Source organism: Musa acuminata, chromosome BXJ2-11, assembly GCF_036884655.1.
Source record: "Musa acuminata AAA Group cultivar baxijiao chromosome BXJ2-11, Cavendish_Baxijiao_AAA, whole genome shotgun sequence".
NCBI lineage: Eukaryota > Viridiplantae > Streptophyta > Magnoliopsida > Zingiberales > Musaceae > Musa > Musa acuminata.
The window spans coordinates 29,231,576-29,253,743 of record NC_088348.1 but is presented as its reverse complement, the minus strand read 5'-3'; the positions used below and the strand labels follow the sequence as shown (position 1 = coordinate 29,253,743).

At 39.5% G+C, this 22,168-nt stretch overlaps 4 protein-coding genes across 6 annotated transcripts; all 4 read left to right on the top strand.

Annotated features, from left to right (window-relative positions):
* Positions 1 to 422: 422 nt before the first annotated feature.
* Positions 423 to 3,566, top strand: LOC135626697 (xylan glycosyltransferase MUCI21-like). Its single transcript, XM_065132212.1, has 4 exons — positions 423 to 851; positions 931 to 1,056; positions 1,122 to 1,727; positions 2,661 to 3,566. The coding sequence occupies exons 1-4, from the start codon at positions 641 to 643 to the stop codon at positions 3,362 to 3,364; spliced, it is 1,647 nt and encodes a 548-aa protein (XP_064988284.1). The 5' UTR covers positions 423 to 640; the 3' UTR covers positions 3,365 to 3,566.
* Positions 3,567 to 3,909: 343 nt separating this feature from the next.
* On the top strand, positions 3,910 to 8,399 carry LOC135626696 (kinesin-like protein KIN-14J). Its single transcript, XM_065132211.1, has 11 exons — positions 3,910 to 4,120; positions 4,210 to 4,294; positions 4,387 to 4,737; positions 4,984 to 5,263; positions 5,347 to 5,508; positions 5,670 to 5,885; positions 5,959 to 5,996; positions 6,164 to 6,327; positions 6,446 to 6,559; positions 7,160 to 7,201; positions 7,403 to 8,399. Exons 1-11 carry the CDS (start codon positions 4,013 to 4,015, stop codon positions 8,210 to 8,212), a joined length of 2,370 nt encoding a protein of 789 aa, XP_064988283.1. The 5' UTR covers positions 3,910 to 4,012; the 3' UTR covers positions 8,213 to 8,399.
* Positions 8,400 to 9,891: 1,492 nt separating this feature from the next.
* LOC135584390 (putative leucine-rich repeat receptor-like serine/threonine-protein kinase At2g14440) lies at positions 9,892 to 14,678 on the top strand. Of its 3 annotated transcripts, XR_010492408.1 has the most exons (9): positions 9,892 to 10,646; positions 11,561 to 12,009; positions 12,103 to 12,238; positions 12,318 to 12,389; positions 12,454 to 12,522; positions 12,611 to 12,682; positions 13,885 to 13,953; positions 14,038 to 14,167; positions 14,399 to 14,678. XR_010492408.1 is itself a non-coding variant. In XM_065132210.1 (8 exons), the coding sequence occupies exons 1-8, from the start codon at positions 9,985 to 9,987 to the stop codon at positions 14,060 to 14,062; spliced, it is 1,554 nt and encodes a 517-aa protein (XP_064988282.1). In that variant the 5' UTR covers positions 9,892 to 9,984; the 3' UTR covers positions 14,063 to 14,397. The 3 variants fall into 3 exon arrangements, 1 of the variants encoding a protein (XP_064988282.1); XR_010492409.1 differs by lacking the exon at positions 14,399 to 14,678 and having other exon boundaries at positions 12,621 to 12,682; positions 14,038 to 14,397; XM_065132210.1 differs by lacking the exon at positions 14,399 to 14,678 and having other exon boundaries at positions 14,038 to 14,397.
* A 4,811-nt stretch (positions 14,679 to 19,489) lies between these two features.
* LOC135626695 (cysteine proteinase inhibitor A-like) lies at positions 19,490 to 21,858 on the top strand. The gene is made up of 3 exons (XM_065132209.1): positions 19,490 to 19,793; positions 20,757 to 20,961; positions 21,526 to 21,858. The coding sequence occupies exons 1-2, from the start codon at positions 19,692 to 19,694 to the stop codon at positions 20,952 to 20,954; spliced, it is 300 nt and encodes a 99-aa protein (XP_064988281.1). The 5' UTR covers positions 19,490 to 19,691; the 3' UTR covers positions 20,955 to 20,961; positions 21,526 to 21,858.
* Positions 21,859 to 22,168: the final 310 nt, after the last annotated feature.

Genomic DNA, 22,168 nt, shown 5'->3' with positions numbered 1-22,168 from the left:
TTGTAGCTGTTCATTTATTTTGATATGATAAGGTGTGGTTTATGTTCATCCGGATCAAAAAAAAGCCATCCCTTCTGACCTACCGCCAATAATTCGTATTATATGGTATTAGGTCGATAGCGTGTACAACGACCTCCAGCCAACTGCCTGCTCCATGCACTGGCACACCCTTTCGGGCGCCTCTCCCTTGGATTCTTTCGTTGGATCACATGCGCTCTCCCTCGGTTGCGTGATTCCTAAGTTTTCACTAATCATTCTCTTTATGCACATATTATATCTGTAGCTCTTACCAAGGCAGAACATTTCGCTTTTGACCGTTTCCAGATCACTTCTTGTCACATGAAGCAGCCATTTTTACCGCATGGCATCGATGTAAAGTGGTCGAGAAAGGTTCATCTGTTGACCTGCGTCATTATTGGTAGGTAAACAGTTGATTTCATCGTCTTGTTTCAGTTCGTCATCGATTCTTGTGACCCCGAAGTTGCCTCGGAAGCCACCTATCTATCTATCTATCTATCCAGCCGCCTTCATCTGCCCTTAGTCTCTTTTTCTTCTTCTTCCTTGGAAGCTTCTTGATGTGGAGACTGCGAGATGATCGATAGGCAGCCGTCGCCGCCGCCTGATCGGTGAGAGGCGCAGGATGAATCGTCAGCAGAGGAACGCATCGGCGCTCCCGACGCCGGCACAAGTATCGCACCTGGTGGTCGTCGAGAAGGAAAGGAAGAGCGGCTTCCTTCACCGTGCCTTCCCGTTGCTCCTCCTGACGCTGTATGCCGTCGGCTCCGTTCTTCGGCTGGCTCTGTCCTCCCCGTTCCCTTCCTCCTTTGTGCAGCCATCTGCTGCTTCTTCATGTAAGAATTACTACTACTACTGCTTCTTCTTCTTCTTCTTCTTCTTCTCCAATTCTAACCCCAATTTTCGGGTGTTCAGTTTCTGCAGAACCACGGCAAGACGTGGAATCCTTGAGGACCCATATCGCATCGGAGACCAACCACCTGCAGGTCCATGAGGAGAACCCGGGCGATCCGCCGCTCCCGTGTTCCGCTCGCATCGACGGTAATGATCGACACCCACGCAGGGTTAAGTCGTTCCTCTATCGATTCCTGAACCCACTGTGGCAGGTCGAACGGAGGGAGCGGCGGCCGCGAACAGAGACGAGGCGCTGGTGTGCTGCGACCGGAGCCACGTCCGGAGCGACCTTTGCTACGCGAGGGGGGACGTCCGTACCGACTCTCGGTCATCGTCCATCCTGGTGTACGGAGCAGCAGACGGGAAGTCGGCGGCGCCGGCGACGGAGGAGAAGATTCGGCCCTACACGAGGAAGTGGGACACAGAGATCACCCGCACGATCCAGGAGATCTCCATCCGGCCCATGCCGTCCGCCGCCATCAACGGCAGCCAAACCCGGGCCTGCGACGTGCGGCACGAGGGCGTGCCGGGGCTGCTCCTCTCCAACGGCGGCTACACCGGGAACCTGTACCACGAGTTCAGCGACGGGCTGGTCCCGCTCTACGTGACGGCGGAGCGGTTCAAGGGGGAGGTGGTGCTCGTGGTGGCGGAGTACCGCCCCTGGTGGTTGGCCCGCTACGGCCCGGTGCTGCAGCGGCTGACCAACTACGAGCTGGTGGACTTCAGCAGGGACACCCGGGTCCATTGCTTCTCGGAGATGATCGTCGGCTTGCGGATCCACGGCGAGCTCATCATCGACCCCTGGCTCATGCCGAACGGTAAGCTAACATGATCCCCGCACGAGTAGAACACTTTTGACCCCGCGTCGTCCCGTTCGTTCTCTCGCGATGCTTCGCATACAGAGAAGAAGACGACGACGGAATATTCTTCCGCGGAGGCGTGACTCCGACGGCACCTGCACACGGCGCCCGAGGCGACCGCGTAGTTCAATGGCACCGACAGGGCTACACCAACTGTCGTTCCGGCACGTGATCCCGTGCCCACCAACAGTCGGTGGAGGCCACCGAGAGCGGTAGCCTCAGTTAGACAGACGTAGAAGGAACGCAGCTACCCAAAGCTGGCGGCCCTCAGAACACCAAATCCATCAAACCCACTGCAATGTGCCATCGTTCATCTCCCATGGCAGAGCCATTAGTCGATGTGGAGTCCATTAGTCGTTAGCTAATGGATTCCTACTGACTCAGCCATCACTCGAATTGACATCCCTGTCGGTAGCCAATTGAATGGAAATCGACTTGCAATCCACCGATTTGGGGCTCACGCCTCATTCAATTCACCTTTTATGCTGTCCAAATAGGCAATGAATGTCGCATCCTTTTATGGTTCTCATGCGCTCATGCGCCGCTGGGTCCATCCATCATCATGATCATATTGCACGATTAGTAGCGCGCATGGGTTAGTAGGTATGCCAAAGCAAACCGGTGAACTAACACTCATAAAGTTTGTCGTCCTGCCCAAAGATGCTGAGATAATTTTGTCCTTTGATTTTACGCGTCTTGGGTCCCGCTGTCCGCTGGACGGTCTTTCTGAGGTATTTAAACCGCCTCGCAACTGGGACCCACGTGTCGATAGGTTGGGGCAGGCGAATAAGGTGCGGCTCGCAGTGCCAACTCTGCCGAGCTGTCTCACGACCTGCACAAGAACACGAATTGTTTTCTCCGCTTGATGGAAGCAGTTAATGACGATGACAGGTAATAGCATTCAGGACTTCCAAGGACTCCTCCGTGAAGGATACAGCAGCGTCGTCCAGCCCAGGACAGTGCCGCCGGAGACGCCTCCGTTTCTGCGCCCACTGCTGCGATCGTCGCGGCACGACCACAGCCAGCAGCACGGCAGCAGCAACCACCGTCCGAGGATCGCCATCTTCGTGCGCAAGGGCTGCAGAGTGCTGCTGAACCTGCGGGAGGTGGTGAGGGCGTGCCAAAGGATCGGGTTCGACGTGCAGCTCATCGAGCCAAAGCGCTCCACGCCGCTGGACGTGATCTACCGCGCGCTGGCGCCCGCGGACGTGATGCTGGCCGTCCACGGCGCCGCCATGACGCACTTCCTCTTCATGCGCCCTGCCGCCGTCCTCATTCAGATCGTGCCGCTGGGGCTGGAGAAGCCGGCGGAGGAGTTCTACGGAGGGCCCGCCCGGAGGCTTGGCTTGGAGTACATGGCCTACAACATAACACCGGAGGAGAGCTCGCTGGCCAAGGTGTATGACCGGCAGAGTCCGGTGCTGTTGAACACGAGCGTCATCACCAGCAAAGGGTGGATGGAGATGAAGAAGATCTACCTGGACAGGCAAAACGTGAGAGTCAACGTCAAAAGGTTCACCAAGCTTCTTGCTCAAGCACACACCATGTCTGTGGACTACAGGAAAGGTTTTAGGCAACAGCGAGTGAAGGACTAGCATGGTGCAATTCTTTGGTTCATTACCGATTTGTTATAGGAGGGGGAATCTGTGGATAGATTGGTTGAATTTTGTGTCCATCCATTAATTTATCTATCTATATAGTTCTACAGCACAAGACCGCATCCAAATTTGATGAGTTCTTCTTTGATGTAAAGATCCTTATCTACAGAAATGATCTTTTAGATTATCATTTTCTCTACATTTACATACACTTGGAAAATATTCGAAGTAGAGAATGTGAAGTGTTCTCATGTTTGCACATAAATGGAAGCAAATGATATGTGAAATACTATCGATATCTCATAGACAAACACAATTTTGCTTAGTAATATGATGGATAGTGACAAAAATTCTACAAGTGGAAAGAATTCATTGACCCCACCAAAAAGTTATATATGCCTTTTTTTTCTCTTTCACGTGGTTTCCACGTGAATTGGGGCGACAATGTAGTTTCGTTGGAGGAGCAGATCCAACGGTTCGTAGTAGCCAGAGATTCAAATTTTGAAACGGCAAGCAATATATGGACACGCTCCTCACACCGATCTCCGTGAACCGTTGGAAGTCTGCGACGCCATTCTTCCGATCTCTATCTCGAGAGCGAGCGAGCGAGCGAAATAGAGAGAGGCAACAACGAGAATCACAACAATGGAAGAAGAAGCTGCCGTGACGCCTTCCTCTTCTCTCCCGCCGGTGGAAGCGCCAGCGGAGGAAGAGCAGGTAACCACGGAACAAGGATCTACTAACATCATAGAGGTGATGAATCTCCTCCTGTTCCAGTTAAACGCTTCCCCCTTCTTATTCTTCGATCCGTCTTCTCAGCTTTTTCTTTTCGATCCTTTCAGGCTCTTGATGATGATTGCTTCGTTACATCTCCGATCCTTAAGGCGGTTCCCGGCCCTGATCTCTCGTCTACGCTTCTTCTTCTAGGTAATCGTTTGTTTTCCTGTAATACTCGGCCTAGACTGCTGTTGCCACTCTCGGCTGATCGATGCGAAGTGGTTCCATTTCCACATACACAGGCAGCAAGTACAATAATCTGGTGAAGTCTCACCAGGCGCTAAGGAGCGACTGTGAAGTACTGCGGAAGAAATGCGCCGAGGTGTGCACGCCTAGATATGAGATCTTGAAGAAGAAGTACACGGACGAACGCGAGGAGAGGAAGCGGCTGTACAATGAGATAATAGAGCTGAAGGGCAACATCAGGGTGTTCTGCAGGTGCAGACCGCTGAGCTTGGAAGAGGTCGCCAAGGGCTATTCCTGCGTGGTGGACTTCGACCCGGCACAGGACATGGAACTGCAGATCACCTGCTCCGACTCGTCCAAGAAGCAATTCAAGTTTGATCACGTTTTCGGACCAAAAGACGACCAAGGTGCTGATTCTTCTATATCTTTGTGTATAGCATAAATTGGTTGGTTGTGTAGCTGCATTTTCGATGTTTGTTGTTTTCACAAAGCACAACGAGAGAGAAAACGTTGCTCCGAACAGTCCGTCAGCTTGTAGATTAAACTAAATACAGAAAACTAGGGCTTCTCTTGAGATCAAAATCTTCCTGTTTTTTGGGTTGAAAATGTTAATTTGGAGCTCAGAGTAATGATTGATAATCTGGTGATTTCAGATGCAGTATTTGCGGAGACGTTGCCGATTGTGAAATCGGTCCTCGATGGCTACAATGTTTGTATTTTCGCCTATGGACAGACTGGAGCAGGGAAGACCTTCACGATGGAAGGGACCCCAGAAAACCGGGGCGTTAACTACAGAGCTTTAGAAGAACTGTTCAGAATTTCTGATCAGAGAAGCTCGATAACAAGATATGAGTTCTATTTCAGTATGTTGGAGGTCTATAATGAGAAAATTAGAGACCTTCTTGCAGGTACCTCAGATCAACTTTTGAAGAGGTAGGACTCTCCTTGAAGTGATTCTCGACAATCGATGAACAAACAATAGTTTAATTTTGTTTAATTTGGTTGTTTGCTTGAAGATTGGATATAAAGCAAGCAGCTGATGGAACACAAGATGTGCCTGGACTGGTTGAAGCACAAGTCTGCAGTATAGATGAGGTTTGGGAAATTCTTAAAAATGGTGGAAGAAACAGATCAGTTGGGTCAACAAGTGCTAACGAGCTGAGTAGCCGTTCTCACAGGTAATGTTCTATTCATAATTTCCTTCTTCACAGGTGATGCTAATGATATTTTGGATTTGGTCTAAAATGGTCATCCATAGGAAGATATTGTCTCACTTGTTTTACTTGTTAAATATATCTAAAATTTTGTTTCGGTGTGCTTACATTAGAACTTTTCGCAGCTTGGTCAGGGTAACTATCAAGAGTGAAAATTTTGTGGATGGCCAGAAGAACAGGAGCAAATTGTGGTTGGTAGATTTAGCTGGTAGTGAGCGTGTTGCGAAGATTGAGGTGGAGGGAGAGAGGTTGAGGGAGTCACAATTCATAAATAAATCCTTGTCAGCTCTAGGAGATGTCATCTCTTCTCTTGCCTCGAAGAACCCCCACATTCCATACAGGTTCTCTTATTTCCACATACTTGTGTTGCTGTTGATCTCTTCTCCTTTTGCTAACTAAAAGGATAACATGCAGGAACTCAAAGCTAACTCATTTGCTCCAAAGCTCTTTAGGTGCGAATACTCATGACACAGTCTTTATGTCATTTTTTCAGTAGTTATAATTAACGGATTGTACTATTCATATTACATGCCAATCATTTGCTTTTGAAAATATTTGGTTACTTTTCATTGTTTAGGAAAAAGTGTTACTTCTTGACTAAATGGTGAATTTTCAATAGGCGGGGATTGCAAGACCCTTATGTTCGCACAGATCAGCCCAAGTTCAGCAGATTTAGGAGAAACTGTATGCTCATTAAATTTTGCTAGCCGAGTCAGGGGCATTGAAAATGGTCCAGTCCGTAAACTGACAGATCCGTCTGAAAGTTTCAAGCTTAAACAAATGGTACCATCCGTAAAAAGACAAGACTGTTATAATTTTTTTATTATTGTTTTATTTTGTTATGAAGGGGAGATTGTGTTTTTTTTCAAGTTAAAAGTTATCTAATTTGAGTTATCTACAGGCTGAGAAGCTCCTTCAGGAAGAAAAGGAAATTGCGAAGTTGAATGAGAGCTTGCAATTGATGCATCTCAAGTATGCATCTCGGGAGAATGTCTATAAGGCACTTCAAGAAAAGGTAATTAGTAATGTCAGATTTAATTAAAGTTATAGTATAATTGTTTTTTGATCGTCATAAAGAACTAACTACTCCTTAATGCCAAAAGAAACATCTATTGCAGCTGCAAAATTTTGAAACCCTCATTTTCATATAAGGCTAAATCGATCAATTGACTCAATTCATTGCCCTTTGGCTCTTATGGCTCGCAATTCTTGATCTGACCCACCAATCAGAACTGAAACCAAAACAAAACTAGTTAAATTAATAATTGGTTTGGTTTGCATTTAATTTGTTAACCTGACTGATGTGAATTGATCAACTAATGATCAAGTCAAATGTGCTAATTTATTATTTTAAGGTTGCAATATCCATTATATTGTGGTCAAATCGTATCTATTATTGGTCTTGGGTTTTATTGGGTAAAATAATGAGGAAGACAGGTTAATCATGTTATCTTTGGCACCGACTAACAAGACTGTTAGTAGATTGAAACTATTTAATGTAAATCTCAAGCAGACCCAAACACTAGGCAACCCCAATTGCCTGTTCTTTTCCAGTACTGTTTGCTTTCTTTATATTTCAATTTTGTTTAGTAACACCCTCTTTAATCATCTGCAGATCAGAGATGCTGAACAATCATGCAGAAGTTACCAACAGAAGGTACTTAAATGAAATGAACACTTTTAATTGGACCAAAGAAAATTTTATTTTAGAGATAAATTCTCTTCACAAGTTATACTATAATTTTACTTCACACTTCTATTTTCCTTTAAAGATACAAGAACCAAAATTCTCCTGTTGCATTGAATTAATTTTCATCAATTTTGATTGTGACTTGAGGGTGATTTAAATGAATATTAGGTTAGAGACCTGGAGAACCAATTAGCAGATGAGAAGAAAGCTAACAAGGATACTGCAAAGTTTTCAAAGCCCCCACTGGCTCCTTTGAAGCAGAGGCCTCCTTTACGAAGAATAAATAACATGTTACCACCGCCCGGTCCTCAAACAGTTAAAATTACAAACTCAACGGCTGATAAAGAGAATGATCTAATAGCAAACAGAACTTCTGGCAGAGATCTTGTCAAGCCTCTGAACAAAGCACGGAGGATATCATTGGCAACCTCGGTCAGGAATATGCCAATGCAAAATAAGAGGGCTTCCATTGCTGTTGTTCCAGATGTGACAGAAAGATCACAAACATTGCCTGGAGTAAGACAGTGGAATCACATGACTGGCACAACCCAGCTTAGACACCGACGGAGTTCATTGTCCACATTTATGTCATTGACCGCAACACCACTTGAAGCAGCTAGTCCAGAGGTTAGAGGCAAGTTCAGTGCATTTGCATCAAATAGCAAGCACAGGAGCCCACCGTTAGTTCAAGCATTGTGGAAATCAAGGATTCCTGGTATTGCTTCTCCTCGGAAAAGGCTTCGACTGATGTCAAGTCCTGCCACTTCAAAGAACTTAAATGCTGCACAATCTTCTGCAAACAAGCTATGCTTCAGCGTTCAGAAAAGAGTCATCGTCGGCTCTCCAGCTCCAACTAGGCCTGTGATGAATCCAGGATCCATGATATACAATCAACTTTTGAGAGATAAAGATTTAGTTGGAAGATTTGGTACAGCTCAGCGAGTTTTGTGCAAGAACAGAAGGCAATCTGTAATCTAGCGGTCTCATATTGGTACCATCAAATGATTCTTTTTCTTTGCTAAAACTTGTTACATAGCCAAGAGGACGGACAGGATTACATATTTGTTGACTTCCCATGAATGTTGTTCATGAGGTTTTTCAGGTTGCAGAACTGACTGTTAATGTTGTGTTTTTAACTACAGTTGAATTTTTTGTGAAGCCTTTACATACATATTTTTCATTTCTCTAACAATAGTTAATTTTTTTTTACTGCATCATCAGCAGGTTCAATTTAATCTGCATAAATTGGATTTGAATTTGGTGAATCCTCAAATCCAATTGTTTTTTGGTGGACTCTCTTTTATTCAACATTCAAAACATAATATAATACAACAACGATATTATGTTATATAGAATTACTATTCATATGTAATTATGTATCTTCTTTATTATGTAATATTTGTGTCATCCTATTTGGCTCTTCTAATTTTATTTTGACATCTCAAGATCACCGAACCATTGAATGCCTTCTGAATCTTTTGTCTACCAAACTTTTGTGGTAGGCCTAAAGAAAGTTAATGACCCCATTCATGCAAATTTTGTAAAAGCAATAAATGACCATAAGCCAATTATTTTGATGAACTCAATTCTTCCACTCTTATGAATGACTAATCTAATAAAAATATTTTTTGGGTAGGTTGTTTTTTATAGATTTGGAACATTAGAATAGAAATAATTAAATTCATATTCATATATATATATATATATCTAATCTTAATAGAAATTATAAATAAAAAATTAAGTATCCTTAACTTAACTAAACATATGATTCTTTTACGTATCTTAATAACGACAAAAGATTTTTGCAACGGATTCCAAATAAATAAAACTTACGATTTATTATTATTGTTGTATTAATGCTGCATAGATTTTGAATGATCATATTCAAATTCAAATACATACGATAGACATAGTCTTATGATTAACACCTACTTAGATTATTCTCTTATATAATATTGGGGAGTTGACAAAGAGGAATCTTCTTTGCAAAAGTAGCCATTGAAATAATAATGAAAAGTATATTTGACCTAATCACAATGTAACATCAAATATATTTATATAATTGATATGCTATAGCATTCATTGATAATAAATTTCTCTTACAACAAAAATCAAGCTTTGACCAGGCAAAATGTGACTGATAAATCATATAATAAAGTAGAATATGTAGTATATAATCTATGTTTGGAAAACTTGATAGATATGAGAAAAATGTGATCTTGCAATGTGTTTGTAGATTGCATCCAAAATCATAAAACAAAAATAAGAAAGACATCATTAATAAAAATAAAATATCTGAAACGCGTCTTTAGCGTAGCGTTAAGATTCACGATTTCCTTTTGACCGATACCCTCGACCTTTACCCACCGCCTCCGTGTGGTTGGGACCCACAGACAACTTGCGCACTTTGAATAAAGACACGATGTACCCGAGTCAAACCCAAATCTCGCCTCCGACGCTGCTCTGTCGTTGGTTCGTCACCCACTAAAGAGGATCGGTGTGACGTGGTATACAGGCTATGAGACCCACTCGGAGGCACTTGGAAACCCGAGAAATGTTTGATGGGTGATTCAGCCATTTTGCCCTTGCCTTCCTTTCTCCCTCCGGTTTCCCGTCTTTGACCTTGTCCTTGTACAGATTGAACTCGTCATCGTCCTTTTGCTTGCCGTCATTCCTACTCCCACCTTTCAATTATACCTTTGCCTTCATCGTCGTCGGCCACCTCCTCTTCGGAAAGACAAAGTAAGAGGATGGAGAGACCTCCGCCCCTTTTCCTCCTCCGCTTCCTGTTCCTTTTCCCTCTCCTTGTCGTCCCCGCCCTCTCTCAATCCCCGCCGCAACCCAAGGGCTTGCTTATCAACTGTGGCTCCACCGACGACCTCTTCACCCCCGACGGCCTCAGATGGTTGGCCGACTCTCGCTTCGTCATCGCTGGCTCCCCTCGCAAACTCTCCCTCCCGGGCCTCCTTCCCGTCCTCTCCACCCTCCGCTCCTTCCCCGTCCGCCCCGGCCTCCTCCAGCCCCGCAAGTTCTGCTACGTCCTCCGGGCCGTCCGCGGCGCCCGATACCTCATCCGCACCACCTACTTCTATGGCAGCTTCGACAGCCCGGGCAGCAGCGGGACGCCCCCTGTCTTCGACCAGATCGTGGACGGCACCTTCTGGACCACCGTGAACACGACCGCTGACTACGCCGCCGGCGTGGCCTCCTACTACGAGGGCGTCTTCCGGGCCAAGGGGATGACGATGAGCGTGTGCGTTGCCGAGAACACCTACACGACCTCCGACCTCTTCATCTCCGCTCTGGAGATGATCTTGTTGGAGGATTCGGTGTATAATGGGACGAACTTCGACGAGTATGCCATGGGCCTCATCTCGAGGAGCACCTTTGGATCAATTGGATCGACTCTCAGGTTAAGTGAACTCCTCCTTTCTGTTTTTCTTTCCCATCATGCAGTTTTGATGATTAAATGCGTTATCAAAATGGATTGAAATTCGAACTGTTATATGCTTTTTGTAGCTTTTACTGTTTACTTGTTCTTGAGGGAGATCAACATTACATTGTAAGTTTTGAAGTTTGACAAAGAACATAAGCCAATCGCTTGAAATTTTTTATGTTTACCTTGTTAGAATTGTAATCCTGGTAGATGGCCCAAAGTGTTGATTTGCTAATGTTCACCCTAGTCTTTGATTTCATCTTTGAGCTTGGGATCATCAGAGCATTTGGATTACATGTATAAAAACAAATATTGTGTTAATATTGGCAATCATGTTACATGATTAACTGTTGTCTAGTAAGTTAGTCTTCAGCAATCTACAGTCTTTGTCATGATTCCTTGATTAACTGGTATTCATGTGCAGTCTTTGCATTTTAACTTGCAGAATGGGCATATTATGTTGTAAAATATCTAAAAAGAATTTATGTTTCTGCATCAATTAGATCATTGTTTCACTGAAATTAAGCTGGCAACCGTTGTACCATAGGGATTCATGTCCACAATGGTCCGATGGAATTTTTTGTTGCTATCCACTAATTTGCTTCGGCATTTAGTCAGTTTCTCTTTTCCCTGTATCTTCACAAGAGCATGTTCAAATAATTGAAGGGAATGCCGTCTATGAAGAACCACCTTTTATCTTGATAATTTAAGTTTAAGACACAATTTAAAGTCGCTGCTGGTTAACAAATAATCATCTAAATAGAGACCATATACTCCATTTCCTTTCACCAAGATTTATTTTCTTAAAGTACTTGTGAACTCTCTTTATCTGTCTGGACTATGTGATTGCATGTTATGTCTGTTGATGAACTAATTTTGTGTGATTCTAGATATCCAGACGATAGATTCAATAGATATTGGCAGCCATTTTCTGGGAGTGCACATGCAATGACAAGCACCCATAATATATCATCATCTGATTTTTGGAATCTTCCACCTGCAACGATCTTCAACACTGCTCTAGTAGCAGATAAAGCGAAACCATTGGTCTTTCAGTGGCCTCCCAATTTACTTCCAAGTTCCAGCTACTACATTGCTCTTTATTTCGCTGATACATTACCAGGGAGCACCAGGACATTCGATGTCTACATAAATGACTATAGATTCTATGCTAATTTAACAGTTACATCAGCAGGTCTTGTTGTTTTCTCAACCCAATGGCTTCTCTCTGGTCTAACGACCATTACATTGACTCCTGGATCTCCTCTTCCGCAATTAATAAGTGCTGGAGAGGTTTTTGGCCTTTTCTCAATTGGAAATGTCACACATACAAGAGATAGTATGTCTTCTGATCTCTTTCCTCATGTTCTTAGAACTTAACAATAGTTCTTTTTTAGTACCTTTTTTAATTTGGTTCTCACTTCTGTTACAGTCATTGCCCTGGAGAATATAAAAAAGAAAATTGCTAGTCCACCATCTGATTGGAGTGGAGATCCTTGTATGCCTGAACAATATTCATGGACTGGCATTACCTGCTCTAATGGATCCAAAATACGTGTGGTGGCTCTGTGAGTTGGGCTTTAAATATGAACGTGTTATTTTGACAATGCTATTTCATTGAGACAAACCAGAAATTGCTTGTAACAGGAATCTTTCAAGTATGGGTTTGTCTGGATCTCTGTCACCACTTATTGCCAGGATGACAGCACTAACTGATATGTGGGTATTTGAATTTATATCATTTTATTTGAAATAACTCTAGCTTATAGTATTCCATTTGCAGATCTTTTGCATATAATAATTTCACAGGACCAATTCCAGATCTAAGCAAATTAAAGAATCTTCAGAAATTGTAAGCAACATCTTTAATATTTTCTTTTTCCCTTTTCTGTACATCGAGTTAGTTGATAGTTTCACTTATATTGGCATTATTTTTTAAGGCATTTACAGAACAATCAGTTAACAGGAGTCATTCCTCCATCACTGGCAAATCTGAGTCAGCTACGTGAACTGTGAGTAACTATAATTTATTGACTCTGATTATAATATTTTTCTCCACTTTGGTGATATGTAGTTTTTTTTTTCCTTTGTTTTTAATTTGTACTTAAGATTACTGTATTTCAATAACTTCCGACTTTTTTTTCCGGAAAGGTTAATCCTTCACCTTGAGAATTTTTCCTGGCCAGCTGGCACCAATTTCACTAGGAATCTAGAACCTCTTAAACAGGAAGTGAAGACCAACCTATAGGTTTAGGTTCCATTGGTCACTACTGATTGATTATCACGATATGAATATGTGTGAACATGAACCCAAATTATGCATAAGATTCCATTCTTAACTTGTGAATAATGATGAATGTCATATCGTGTCAGTTGTATGACTTTTAGGCTATCTAAAGGTTCACATTTTAAAATGTTTTCATTGGTAAACCATTCTCTTTCATCAATTGCAATAAGGAGAATGAGATTTACTGTACTTATAGCCTGATGATGGTAGACGTTCCTTTTTCCTGCACTGCATTGGCAGGTTAGTCAATTTTTGCAGAGGTTGGCTAACATTAGTGATAGGGAAGTTCCTTAGTAGAGCTAAGGAATCATGCAACCTAGGAATGAAGGATTTATAACTCTCATATTGTGATTGTCATTTACAATGCATGATGAAACTTGAAACAGTTAGGACTTTATAAAAGTTGTGTAAGTGCAAATACTCTTGAGAGTCAAATAATGTAGCGCTTTATTAATGTTTAGCTAAGATGCTGTAAGAACTGTTAGGTGTACCATCTAGGGAATCAAATTATGTGTTCCTTGATACCATTCCACGATGGTAGTAGATTATAAAAATGATGTTTATGGTCATTCTAGGGGATTTGGTAGTCTTAGAAGGAGAAAAAGTGAGCATCGATAAAATGAGCGAAAGGAGAAGAAGGAAGTTGATATGGTAGAAAGATTATAGTCATTTCGGACCATATTTTGTTATAAGTCAAGACATCACTGATGTTAAATGTTACTGATAGATGAGGCGTATCAACTTTTACTGTGATATATGATATGTACAATTTACAGGAGTTCTATACACTAATGGTTCTCTCAGTCTTTCTCTCTCATGTTAATTTCATTTGTTGTTTGTTAAAGCTTAACTATCGAAAGATCATTCTGCTTTGAAGTGTTTGAATTGTTTATCATCTCCATTGCCTCTTAAATTTTATTTTTGCAGCTACTTGGAAAATAATAACCTGACTGGTGAAATTCCTCGAAGACTGTTCAGAAAAGGATTGGATTTTAGGTAAGTGGTTTACTCTCAGTCCCCAAGGATCACCTGTTGCTTCTGTTTACATAGTTTCAAGATTCTGATTCATCTAATCAACAGGTTTTTACCGGGGAACCACTTTTAGCCACCGCCTGCAAATTAAGCAACATGAGCTGTCTCTTCAACCAAGGGTTTTGGTGTAGTAGTTGAAAGATTCATCCATACTTCCTGCTCGACACTTGAACTGCAGGTGTGAAGATTGTATGTAGCATCCTAATGATCAGTCAATGTGTAGAATAGTTATGCATAGTTGTGCAAGATTTAATTTCCCTCTTCCCTTCTTTTCATTTTATGAGAGCATTAGTTCATATTCACTTCATATCTTTCCAATTCTTTGTAGATATGTACATGCAAACCGAAACCCCAAGATGTATTTATTGTCTCAACATAGAAATTTCATATAATGGGTTGTTGATTGCAGATATCCCGTTTCAGCATTTTGATTTCAAAGGGTAATTTCCACATGGGTAGAGACACTACCCTGCGTTCATCCTCAAGGAAGAGCAGTGCTTTGGTTGGTGATGCAATAGTGACCATGTGTACCCTTTTCAGAGGTTGCGAATTATGATGGCGGATTTACATGAAGACATGCAGTGAGTGACAGAAAGTTTGACCAATTCACCTTAACAGAGTTGACATTAATCCAATCAAATTTAAGTGAATTGGTAGACGAACATCTTTCAGATGTATTTTTCGACTTAGTACTCTCTGATAGCGGATGCATCGATTTCATGATATACTATATAAAATCAATATAAATATATATATATATATATATATTATTAGGTTATTATAGATTATTTTTTGTACTTAGTTATTTTTAGTATTTTAATTTTTATATTTTTAAAAATTATATTATAAATTTTATATTTAAAATAGTGAGATGTACGTAAACTTTACGATATTTTTATCGGTTAACAAAATTGATGGTACGAGGAGATACGAGATTAAATATTTTACTTTCATAAATATAATAATTTTAACATAATTTTTAAAAATATACAGATTTAAAATATTAAAAATAATTAATTATAAAAAAAGATATGTGATTAGTCCTTCGTTATTAAATTACAATCCACGGTATAGATTCGAAAATGTCCGCTTCACATGTGGCAGCCGACCGGCCAACCCAAGATATTTTTTGAGGTGCCATCACGTGCTATATAGGACGATGCCGACTGCCTCGAGTTCTAACAGCCGTTTGTCTTCGAGAAGACGACGACGGTTACGTGTGGATTCCATCTTCGAGAACGTACGTCGTATCCGTCACACACACACACACACTCTCTCTCTCTCTCTCTCTCTCTCTCTCTGTCGTCGTATCCGTCACACACACACACACACACACTCTCTCTCTCTCTCTCTCTCTCTCTCTCTCTCTTGTTGTTGTTATCCGTGAGCAATCACTCCTGGATTGGAAATGAAGGTCCTATGTGTTGCAATCCAGAACGCTCAAAGTTGGCGTGTGAGGATAACTTATCTAGGTTTATGCAAAAGTCTTAAAAGAAAAATTGGTTGATCGTCGATAAACGTGAGAAAATTAGATTTTAGGATGTTAAATATATTTCAAGATCGATATGGTCAATCTTAATTCAATCAATTCTTGAGTGTTGTCGTGTTTGTAAGAGAAAAGAAATTATTATTATTAAGGGGAATATGATTCACCAGTCAAAACTCGGACAAGAAAAACTATGACCAAGTATGGAGCCTTCTAATTGTTACGTCTATGTCCATTCTTCGCGCATGAAGGAAACGTGTAAAGAGAGTTTGAGTACTCGATAAGTTTAGGAAGTTTAAAATGAACATTCTTTAGGTAAACAATTGTTACAGCCGAGTGTGGTTTAGTGTCTAAGAACTGGTCATGTTTTTCGAAGACTACCTTGACGATATCTTTATTAATTATGACTCGTTGATTTCAAATATTCTTTATAAATTTCTGACTATTATTTTTTATTTTTTAGAAAATTTTTCTTGGAATCAATCTCTTTGATTTTCTTGTTTCCATCTTTTTGTAGTGTTGAGGGATAAAATCGTTGACGTCTTAGTCAACCTGACGTAGTCCAGACACATATACGTAGAGTTGTTTGTCCCCCACCTTCGCCTAAGGTATGAATGTTTGGAAGTCCGATCCTGTTCGATCAATATATGTCATTCGATGATACGAGGGGTACGTTGGTAATGAATCACCACCAACAACATTTGGGGAGGCGATCTCGGACGAATGTGCCGAATAAACTCGTGTCAGACGATACGAGAGGCACAATGAACTAGATGTGTTGGACGAACTAAACATGCTACTAGGTCGACAATGGATCGAAGCGATATAAGCTTGATGTGTCGGATGAACTAGATGTTACATTTTGGATCCTTTGGACAAAAGCCTTGAAGCACGTCTTGTGGGTGAGGGGGAGGGGGGAGAGGACCAAATGATAGAAAATATACCGTCAGCTAACCATCACATGGCATCCAAGGTGAAAGGAGAAGACAAAAGTCACCCTCCACCCATCTGCCTACATGGCTAAAGGCCCAAGACAGACGATTATGGGCTACCCCCTTGTCATTCACATAGACAAAAGACCAAGAGGAGGCTATTAAAAGTAGTTAAAGGTTGTCTCCATACAAAATATTTCATATATAAAATAGCTCGTCTTTAATACAATAAGAGGGGAGGCTTATTTTTTTTTATTACTCGCGTCCAAACTCATATACTTTAAATTACTAACTTAAGAGTCGAAAGGACCGGATTGAAAAATATCTCTTGACCTCGATCCTCACACAGGTGGCACATCAAATAATCCTACACCTTGAGAGCTTATCATTGGTTTGAGTGATAAAAAATTTAACATATATCCTACAAAACTATATATGGTACATATGTAATAAATATCTTATATAAGTAATAATTCAAAATATTCGAGAGAGAGGTTTCCTTCGTTATTATTATAAATAGAGTCGAGAAAAGCAGGTGGATACTGTGAGTCAAGATAATAGATAAACTAAGATAAGAGTTAACTCAAGGAAAGATTATATAAAATTATCGACTATTATTGAGTTATGAAGACGTATATTGAATCATCAAACGTTATACCTAGGTGGTAATAACTTATTTTGATATCAGGAATTACCAAATATCTCTAAGATAAGTGGAACTCTATGTTACATTAAGTGGTGCTTGTCATGTAAGGCCAAGTGAACTTTTATGCTGGTGTTGAGTCAATATCATTATAGAATGGTCATTTGATCCACATGTCGAGTTGACCAGGTAAACATTATGATGTATAGTTGGATTATAACCCATGCCAATATCATATATATATATATATATATATATATATATATATATATATATATATATATATATATATATATATATATATATATATATATAAGGAAAAGAAAAAAAATTTGAAAAAATATAAAAATAAGATTAATCCTTAACGACCCATCACTTTACCGATTAAGCCAACTAATTTTAGATCGAAGTAAAGAATATTGTAATAGTAGATTCACGAAGGAGTTCGTGAACCAAACAATCAGAATACTCCAATGGAGACTTCGTTCACAAGATTTGAATTAATTGTTTCTAGAAGCGACTCGTTTGTATGCTTCATCGTTGTCGGCAATGACGGCTTGGAGTCTTTTAAGTCAACCCACCAATTGAGAGAGAATTTTGGCCACATGACATCGTCGGTTTCTTGGAAGCCCACAGAAATGATGGTGAGGTTTTAGATGGTTGGAGGTCGGAAGAATCGTTTGGTTGAAACAAGCGTTAGGTGTCTTCAAACAAGTTCTAATCGAAACCTTAGGGCTAAATCGAATTAAATCAAAAAAATGATTCGATTAAAATAAGGTACTTCGAATCAAGGTCTGTCGTATCAAAATATACCGCTCGTATCGGGCGGTACATACCGGTCCGACAGATTATCGGTACGCGGACCGTTCGGTACCATTACAGTGCTACAGTACTATACTATAGCACTGCTACCGTATAAAAAAAATAAAAAAGTATTCGGTATATCAGGGTGTACCGCTTGGTACGCTCTGATGTATCGCCAGGTACACTGGTACCGTATCATACCGAGCCCGGGTCGAAACGCCGGTATAGTATGGTACAGCGAACTTTGCTCCGAACCAAAATCATTTGTGACATATCTAATCGAATCGATTCAAAAACGACTCATCTAATTTGGCTAATCAATTTTTAATTTTTAAATAATTTAATATATATATATATATATATATGCATTAAATGAATCCGTTTATTTTGATAAACCGGCTCAATTTAATTGAATCAAACCAAAATTTTAATTTAATTGGACTGTTTAAAAAAATTTATATCAGAAATATCATTCTAATTTTTAAAAAAATATTAGATATAGAAGGAAGAAATAAATAAATAATAAGATAACATAAAGAATAAACACCTCGTAACAACAACAATCAAGAAAATTAAGAGAATAACAAAATAATAATAATAATAATAATAATAATTGATGAATGTATCTTATTGATCCAGACGCCTAATCAATATGCATATTTATATATCTAAAGGATATAATTAGAAAGATAAAATTATGAATTTAAAAATTATTATTTTTTCAACTGATTAGGTTTGATTTGAATCGATTAATTGAACCAAAGAGGAATATCCTCTAACTAGAATCATTTACGGTATTTAAAATCAAAATTTTCATAAATCAATTCGGACTGAATCGATTTGATTTATATTTAAATAGAAAATGATATTATAGTCAACCTAGTATTAAATATAATGAAGAACCTAAATAGTGTTAGGGACTTAAATGAGAAAAAATCATCTATATTGATAGAGATAGACGAGATATTATAATATGAAGTCACTATCGGATTAGATTGCATGTACAATATAGAAGACCAAACACTTTATCAAAGGGTATTACAACACTCAAATTTAATTTCATATTTAATGTATTTGAATGGACTTTAGATAAGTATATTACAATACTCTAATTAAATATTTAAGAAAGTGATTTACCCTCAACATAATTAGTGATGGGTTATCAAGTGGTGATGATAAATGCTACAAACTCATTGATAGAAAAATAAGAAGAAAAATTATTTAGTTAATTATACTTTAATTAATTATCATAGTTTTATCCACATTATTTTTTATTTTTTAAATCATTTTATTCTTCTTTTTTTTTGAATCTTAAATGTTGTTGAGAAACTCTGCCTCCACACCTATTTAAACTAATTAGAAGTCACATTTTGGTTGGATAAAACTCAGCTTTTCTTATTTCATAGTTTTTTTTTTCTTGTTATAATTGCTTGGATATTTAAACTAATTAGAAGTCACATTTTGGTTGGATAAAACTCAGCTTTTCTTATTTCATAGTTTTTTTTTTTCTTGTTATAATTGCTTGGATATTTAAACTAATTAGAAGTCACATTTTGGTTGGATAAAAATTTCAATTTTTTGAGTTCCACCACTTTTCTTATTTCATAGTTTTATCTTTTTGACTTGTTATAATTGCTCGGATACATGTCGGCCGCCACCATTGACTCCAAAAGAGGCGGCACATCGTAACGCAAAGACGAGCCTTCCTAATCGCAAAGGCGGAGGAGACGAACGGGTGGTCGTGTTATAAAGGAGCACTCGGAGTCGCTGCCATAGCCTCCGTCAATCCTCTTATTTCTTGGCTTGAGGCCGTGAGAGGCGGAGAAAGAGAGACACAATGGCGACTCTGGCCGGAGGAATCTACGACTCGGCGTCCCAAAACAGCTCTAAGGTCGAAGAGCTCGCACGCTTCGCCATCGACGAGCATAACAAGAAAGCGGTGAATCTCAAAAACCACCCCTCTACTTTTTATTTCTGTGAAAAATAGTATCTTTGTTTTCTTTGTCGATAGATTTGCTTGAAGTTTTCTGCTTCCATCTATCTTCGCCGTTGCGATGAGTATATGATTTGTTGAATCCATTCGTAATATTATGGAAATTAGATTTGCTCAAGTGGGATAAAGACTAAGAACTTGGATGATTTGGGTTTGATTTCGCCATATTTTACAGTAGCAGTTTCTCGAATTAAAGTGGATAAGCCTTAGAAAAAATTTATGGGCGTATGCTTTTCATACAATTATGGGTTTGAGAGGTTCTTTGGAAGTGCTCCACTGATATGGGCAGAGGACGGAAGCAGCGTTCCCAGGTAATTCAAATTCCTGTGTGACTTCAACCCTTGCTTGTAAGCATAACACCTGCCCTTTTCGCTTTGTATCTCTCTCTCTCTCTCTCTCTCCCTCTGGGTTGTGTAAGAAACACAAGTTTTAGAGCTTTCAACCTTTCGAAGTCATTAAAGTTTTTTTTTTTTTTAAGATATCATATAATTTAATTGGTGAAGATGTTGACTGTTGATAGCAGGTCATTAGATTGAATCCCCCAGTCATCACTAATCATTTGCAAGGAAAAAGATGTGTGACTTCTACCCTTGCTTTTAGATATAATACCTTCCTTTTCCACTTTATAATTCTCTCTGTCTGTAAGATGAATACCTTGAAAGGGACTCCCTTGAGGATCTTCCTTCTATCAGGTATTAAAAAAAATTCTTTAAAGATTTTAACTAATTTATTTGATCAGGCATTAAAGGTTTTCTTAATTTAAAATTTTTAACTAATTTAGTTTTGTAAAGATCTTGATCATTGGTAGCAAATCTTGAGATTGATTATTGGTAGCAAATCTTGGTAAAAAAATACAAGATTATTCGAAACCTAATATTTAATTGGATCTGTTTGTATGGTATGGTACAGAATGCTACTCTGGAGTTGGTGGGGGTGGTGAAGGTGAAGGAGCAAGTGGTGGCAGGTCAAATGTACTACCTGACCCTGGAGGCAAAGGAGTCTAATGGAGAGAAGAAGCTATATGAAGCCAAGATCTGGGTCAAGCCCTGGATGGACTTCAAGGAGCTCCAGGAGTTCAAGGAGTTGGGTGACTCCCTTGCTGCTTAGCCAGCAGGTAATAATAATAACAGTAATAATATTGATCTCATTTGCAGCTCTGTTTTCAGTTTCCTAAGTCCACTTTTAATTTCTACATGGGCATCAAAGGACTCAGTAAGGTGGAAAAGGAACCCCTTGATATATATATATATATATGAAAGCTCACCTGGAGGAATGTTGTCTTTCATAAACAGGATTAAAATATAACTAAGGAGAAAAAAAATCAAATGCATCATGAAAGTGGTATTATCAACATGTATACTCAATAACATAACATGTAAGGATGCAGACAATACAAGTGTCAAAGCTTAAATGACTTGCATGGCTTGGCATACCCTACATTTGTTTTATGAGTGGTGAAGTCACATCAAATTTGGTTCCTTGTTAGATGGGAACCTACTATTAATTACTGGAAGGATGCCAAGATTAAAACACCTTACAACAATGATTAAGACAGGCTATTGTTGAAATATTATTTTCTTTTTCATCAATGTATTTGGCTTATATCAATGCAAAGTCATTTGTAGAAAGATTTTAATAGCTCCAAAAGTGATTTTTTCTTTTGCTCTGTGGTTTTCAGGAAAGCAGGAAATCTTCATGGTGTGGGCGAATATTATGTTGAAGACTAGTGTATCATGTTGATGGTTGTGAAAGTCTATCTTCAAAATAAATTTCTGTAATGCAGCAGTATATAGCTAATATTGCTAGCTTTTGGTGTTCTTTCTGATATTACACTGTACTAAATTATCGCGTCTGTGGTGAAACATCAGTGCACTGTTGCGCTAACGTATTATCGCATATTTGTAAAGGTATTACATTAGGTCTCATGATCGAATTCATGCCGAAAATGTGCTGTATGTCATTTAATATGATGAATAAAAAATATTTTTAAAAATGATGATTTCCTAGAATACATCCTTTCTTTGAGTTTTAGTATACCCTTTTTAGTTTTTCTTAAAATGTATTATTAATTCGAAAAAAAATCAAAATTGTACCTTCAAAAAGTTGATCTCTTTTTTCTTGTTCATTTTTTCAGCTACCCTATAGATCGACTCATAGAGTGCATTGGTCGCACTGTAAAGCAAATAGAAAAATATTACAAAGGAATCATTTCCTATATTCTTATCATTCATTCCACTTTATATAATGTCAAGAAATGTAACATGATATAATTTGCATTGATGTATTTTATATAATTGATAAAAAAAGTCATCATTAAACAT

What these genes read in the sequence shown, in the direction of transcription:
- LOC135626696 (XM_065132211.1), top strand. Translation starts at nt 4,013, where the DNA reads ATGGAAGAAGAAGCTGCCGTGACGCCTTCCTCTTCTCTCCCGCCGGTG. An exon ending in AACCCCCACATTCCATACAG is followed by an intron (nt 5,886 to 5,958) that starts GTTCTCTTATTT and finishes GATAACATGCAG; the next exon opens with GAACTCAAAGCTAACTCATT. An exon ending in GTTTCAAGCTTAAACAAATG is followed by an intron (nt 6,328 to 6,445) that starts GTACCATCCGTA and finishes AGTTATCTACAG; the next exon opens with GCTGAGAAGCTCCTTCAGGA.
- LOC135584390 (XM_065132210.1), top strand. Translation starts at nt 9,985, where the DNA reads ATGGAGAGACCTCCGCCCCTTTTCCTCCTCCGCTTCCTGTTCCTTTTC. An exon ending in AAAATACGTGTGGTGGCTCT is followed by an intron (nt 12,239 to 12,317) that starts GTGAGTTGGGCT and finishes TGCTTGTAACAG; the next exon opens with GAATCTTTCAAGTATGGGTT. An exon ending in TTAAAGAATCTTCAGAAATT is followed by an intron (nt 12,523 to 12,610) that starts GTAAGCAACATC and finishes TTATTTTTTAAG; the next exon opens with GCATTTACAGAACAATCAGT.
- LOC135626697 (XM_065132212.1), top strand. Translation starts at nt 641, where the DNA reads ATGAATCGTCAGCAGAGGAACGCATCGGCGCTCCCGACGCCGGCACAA. An exon ending in GCCATCTGCTGCTTCTTCAT is followed by an intron (nt 852 to 930) that starts GTAAGAATTACT and finishes TCGGGTGTTCAG; the next exon opens with TTTCTGCAGAACCACGGCAA. An exon ending in CCCCTGGCTCATGCCGAACG is followed by an intron (nt 1,728 to 2,660) that starts GTAAGCTAACAT and finishes TGACGATGACAG; the next exon opens with GTAATAGCATTCAGGACTTC.
- LOC135626695 (XM_065132209.1), top strand. Translation starts at nt 19,692, where the DNA reads ATGGCGACTCTGGCCGGAGGAATCTACGACTCGGCGTCCCAAAACAGC. An exon ending in ACGAGCATAACAAGAAAGCG is followed by an intron (nt 19,794 to 20,756) that starts GTGAATCTCAAA and finishes GGTATGGTACAG; the next exon opens with AATGCTACTCTGGAGTTGGT.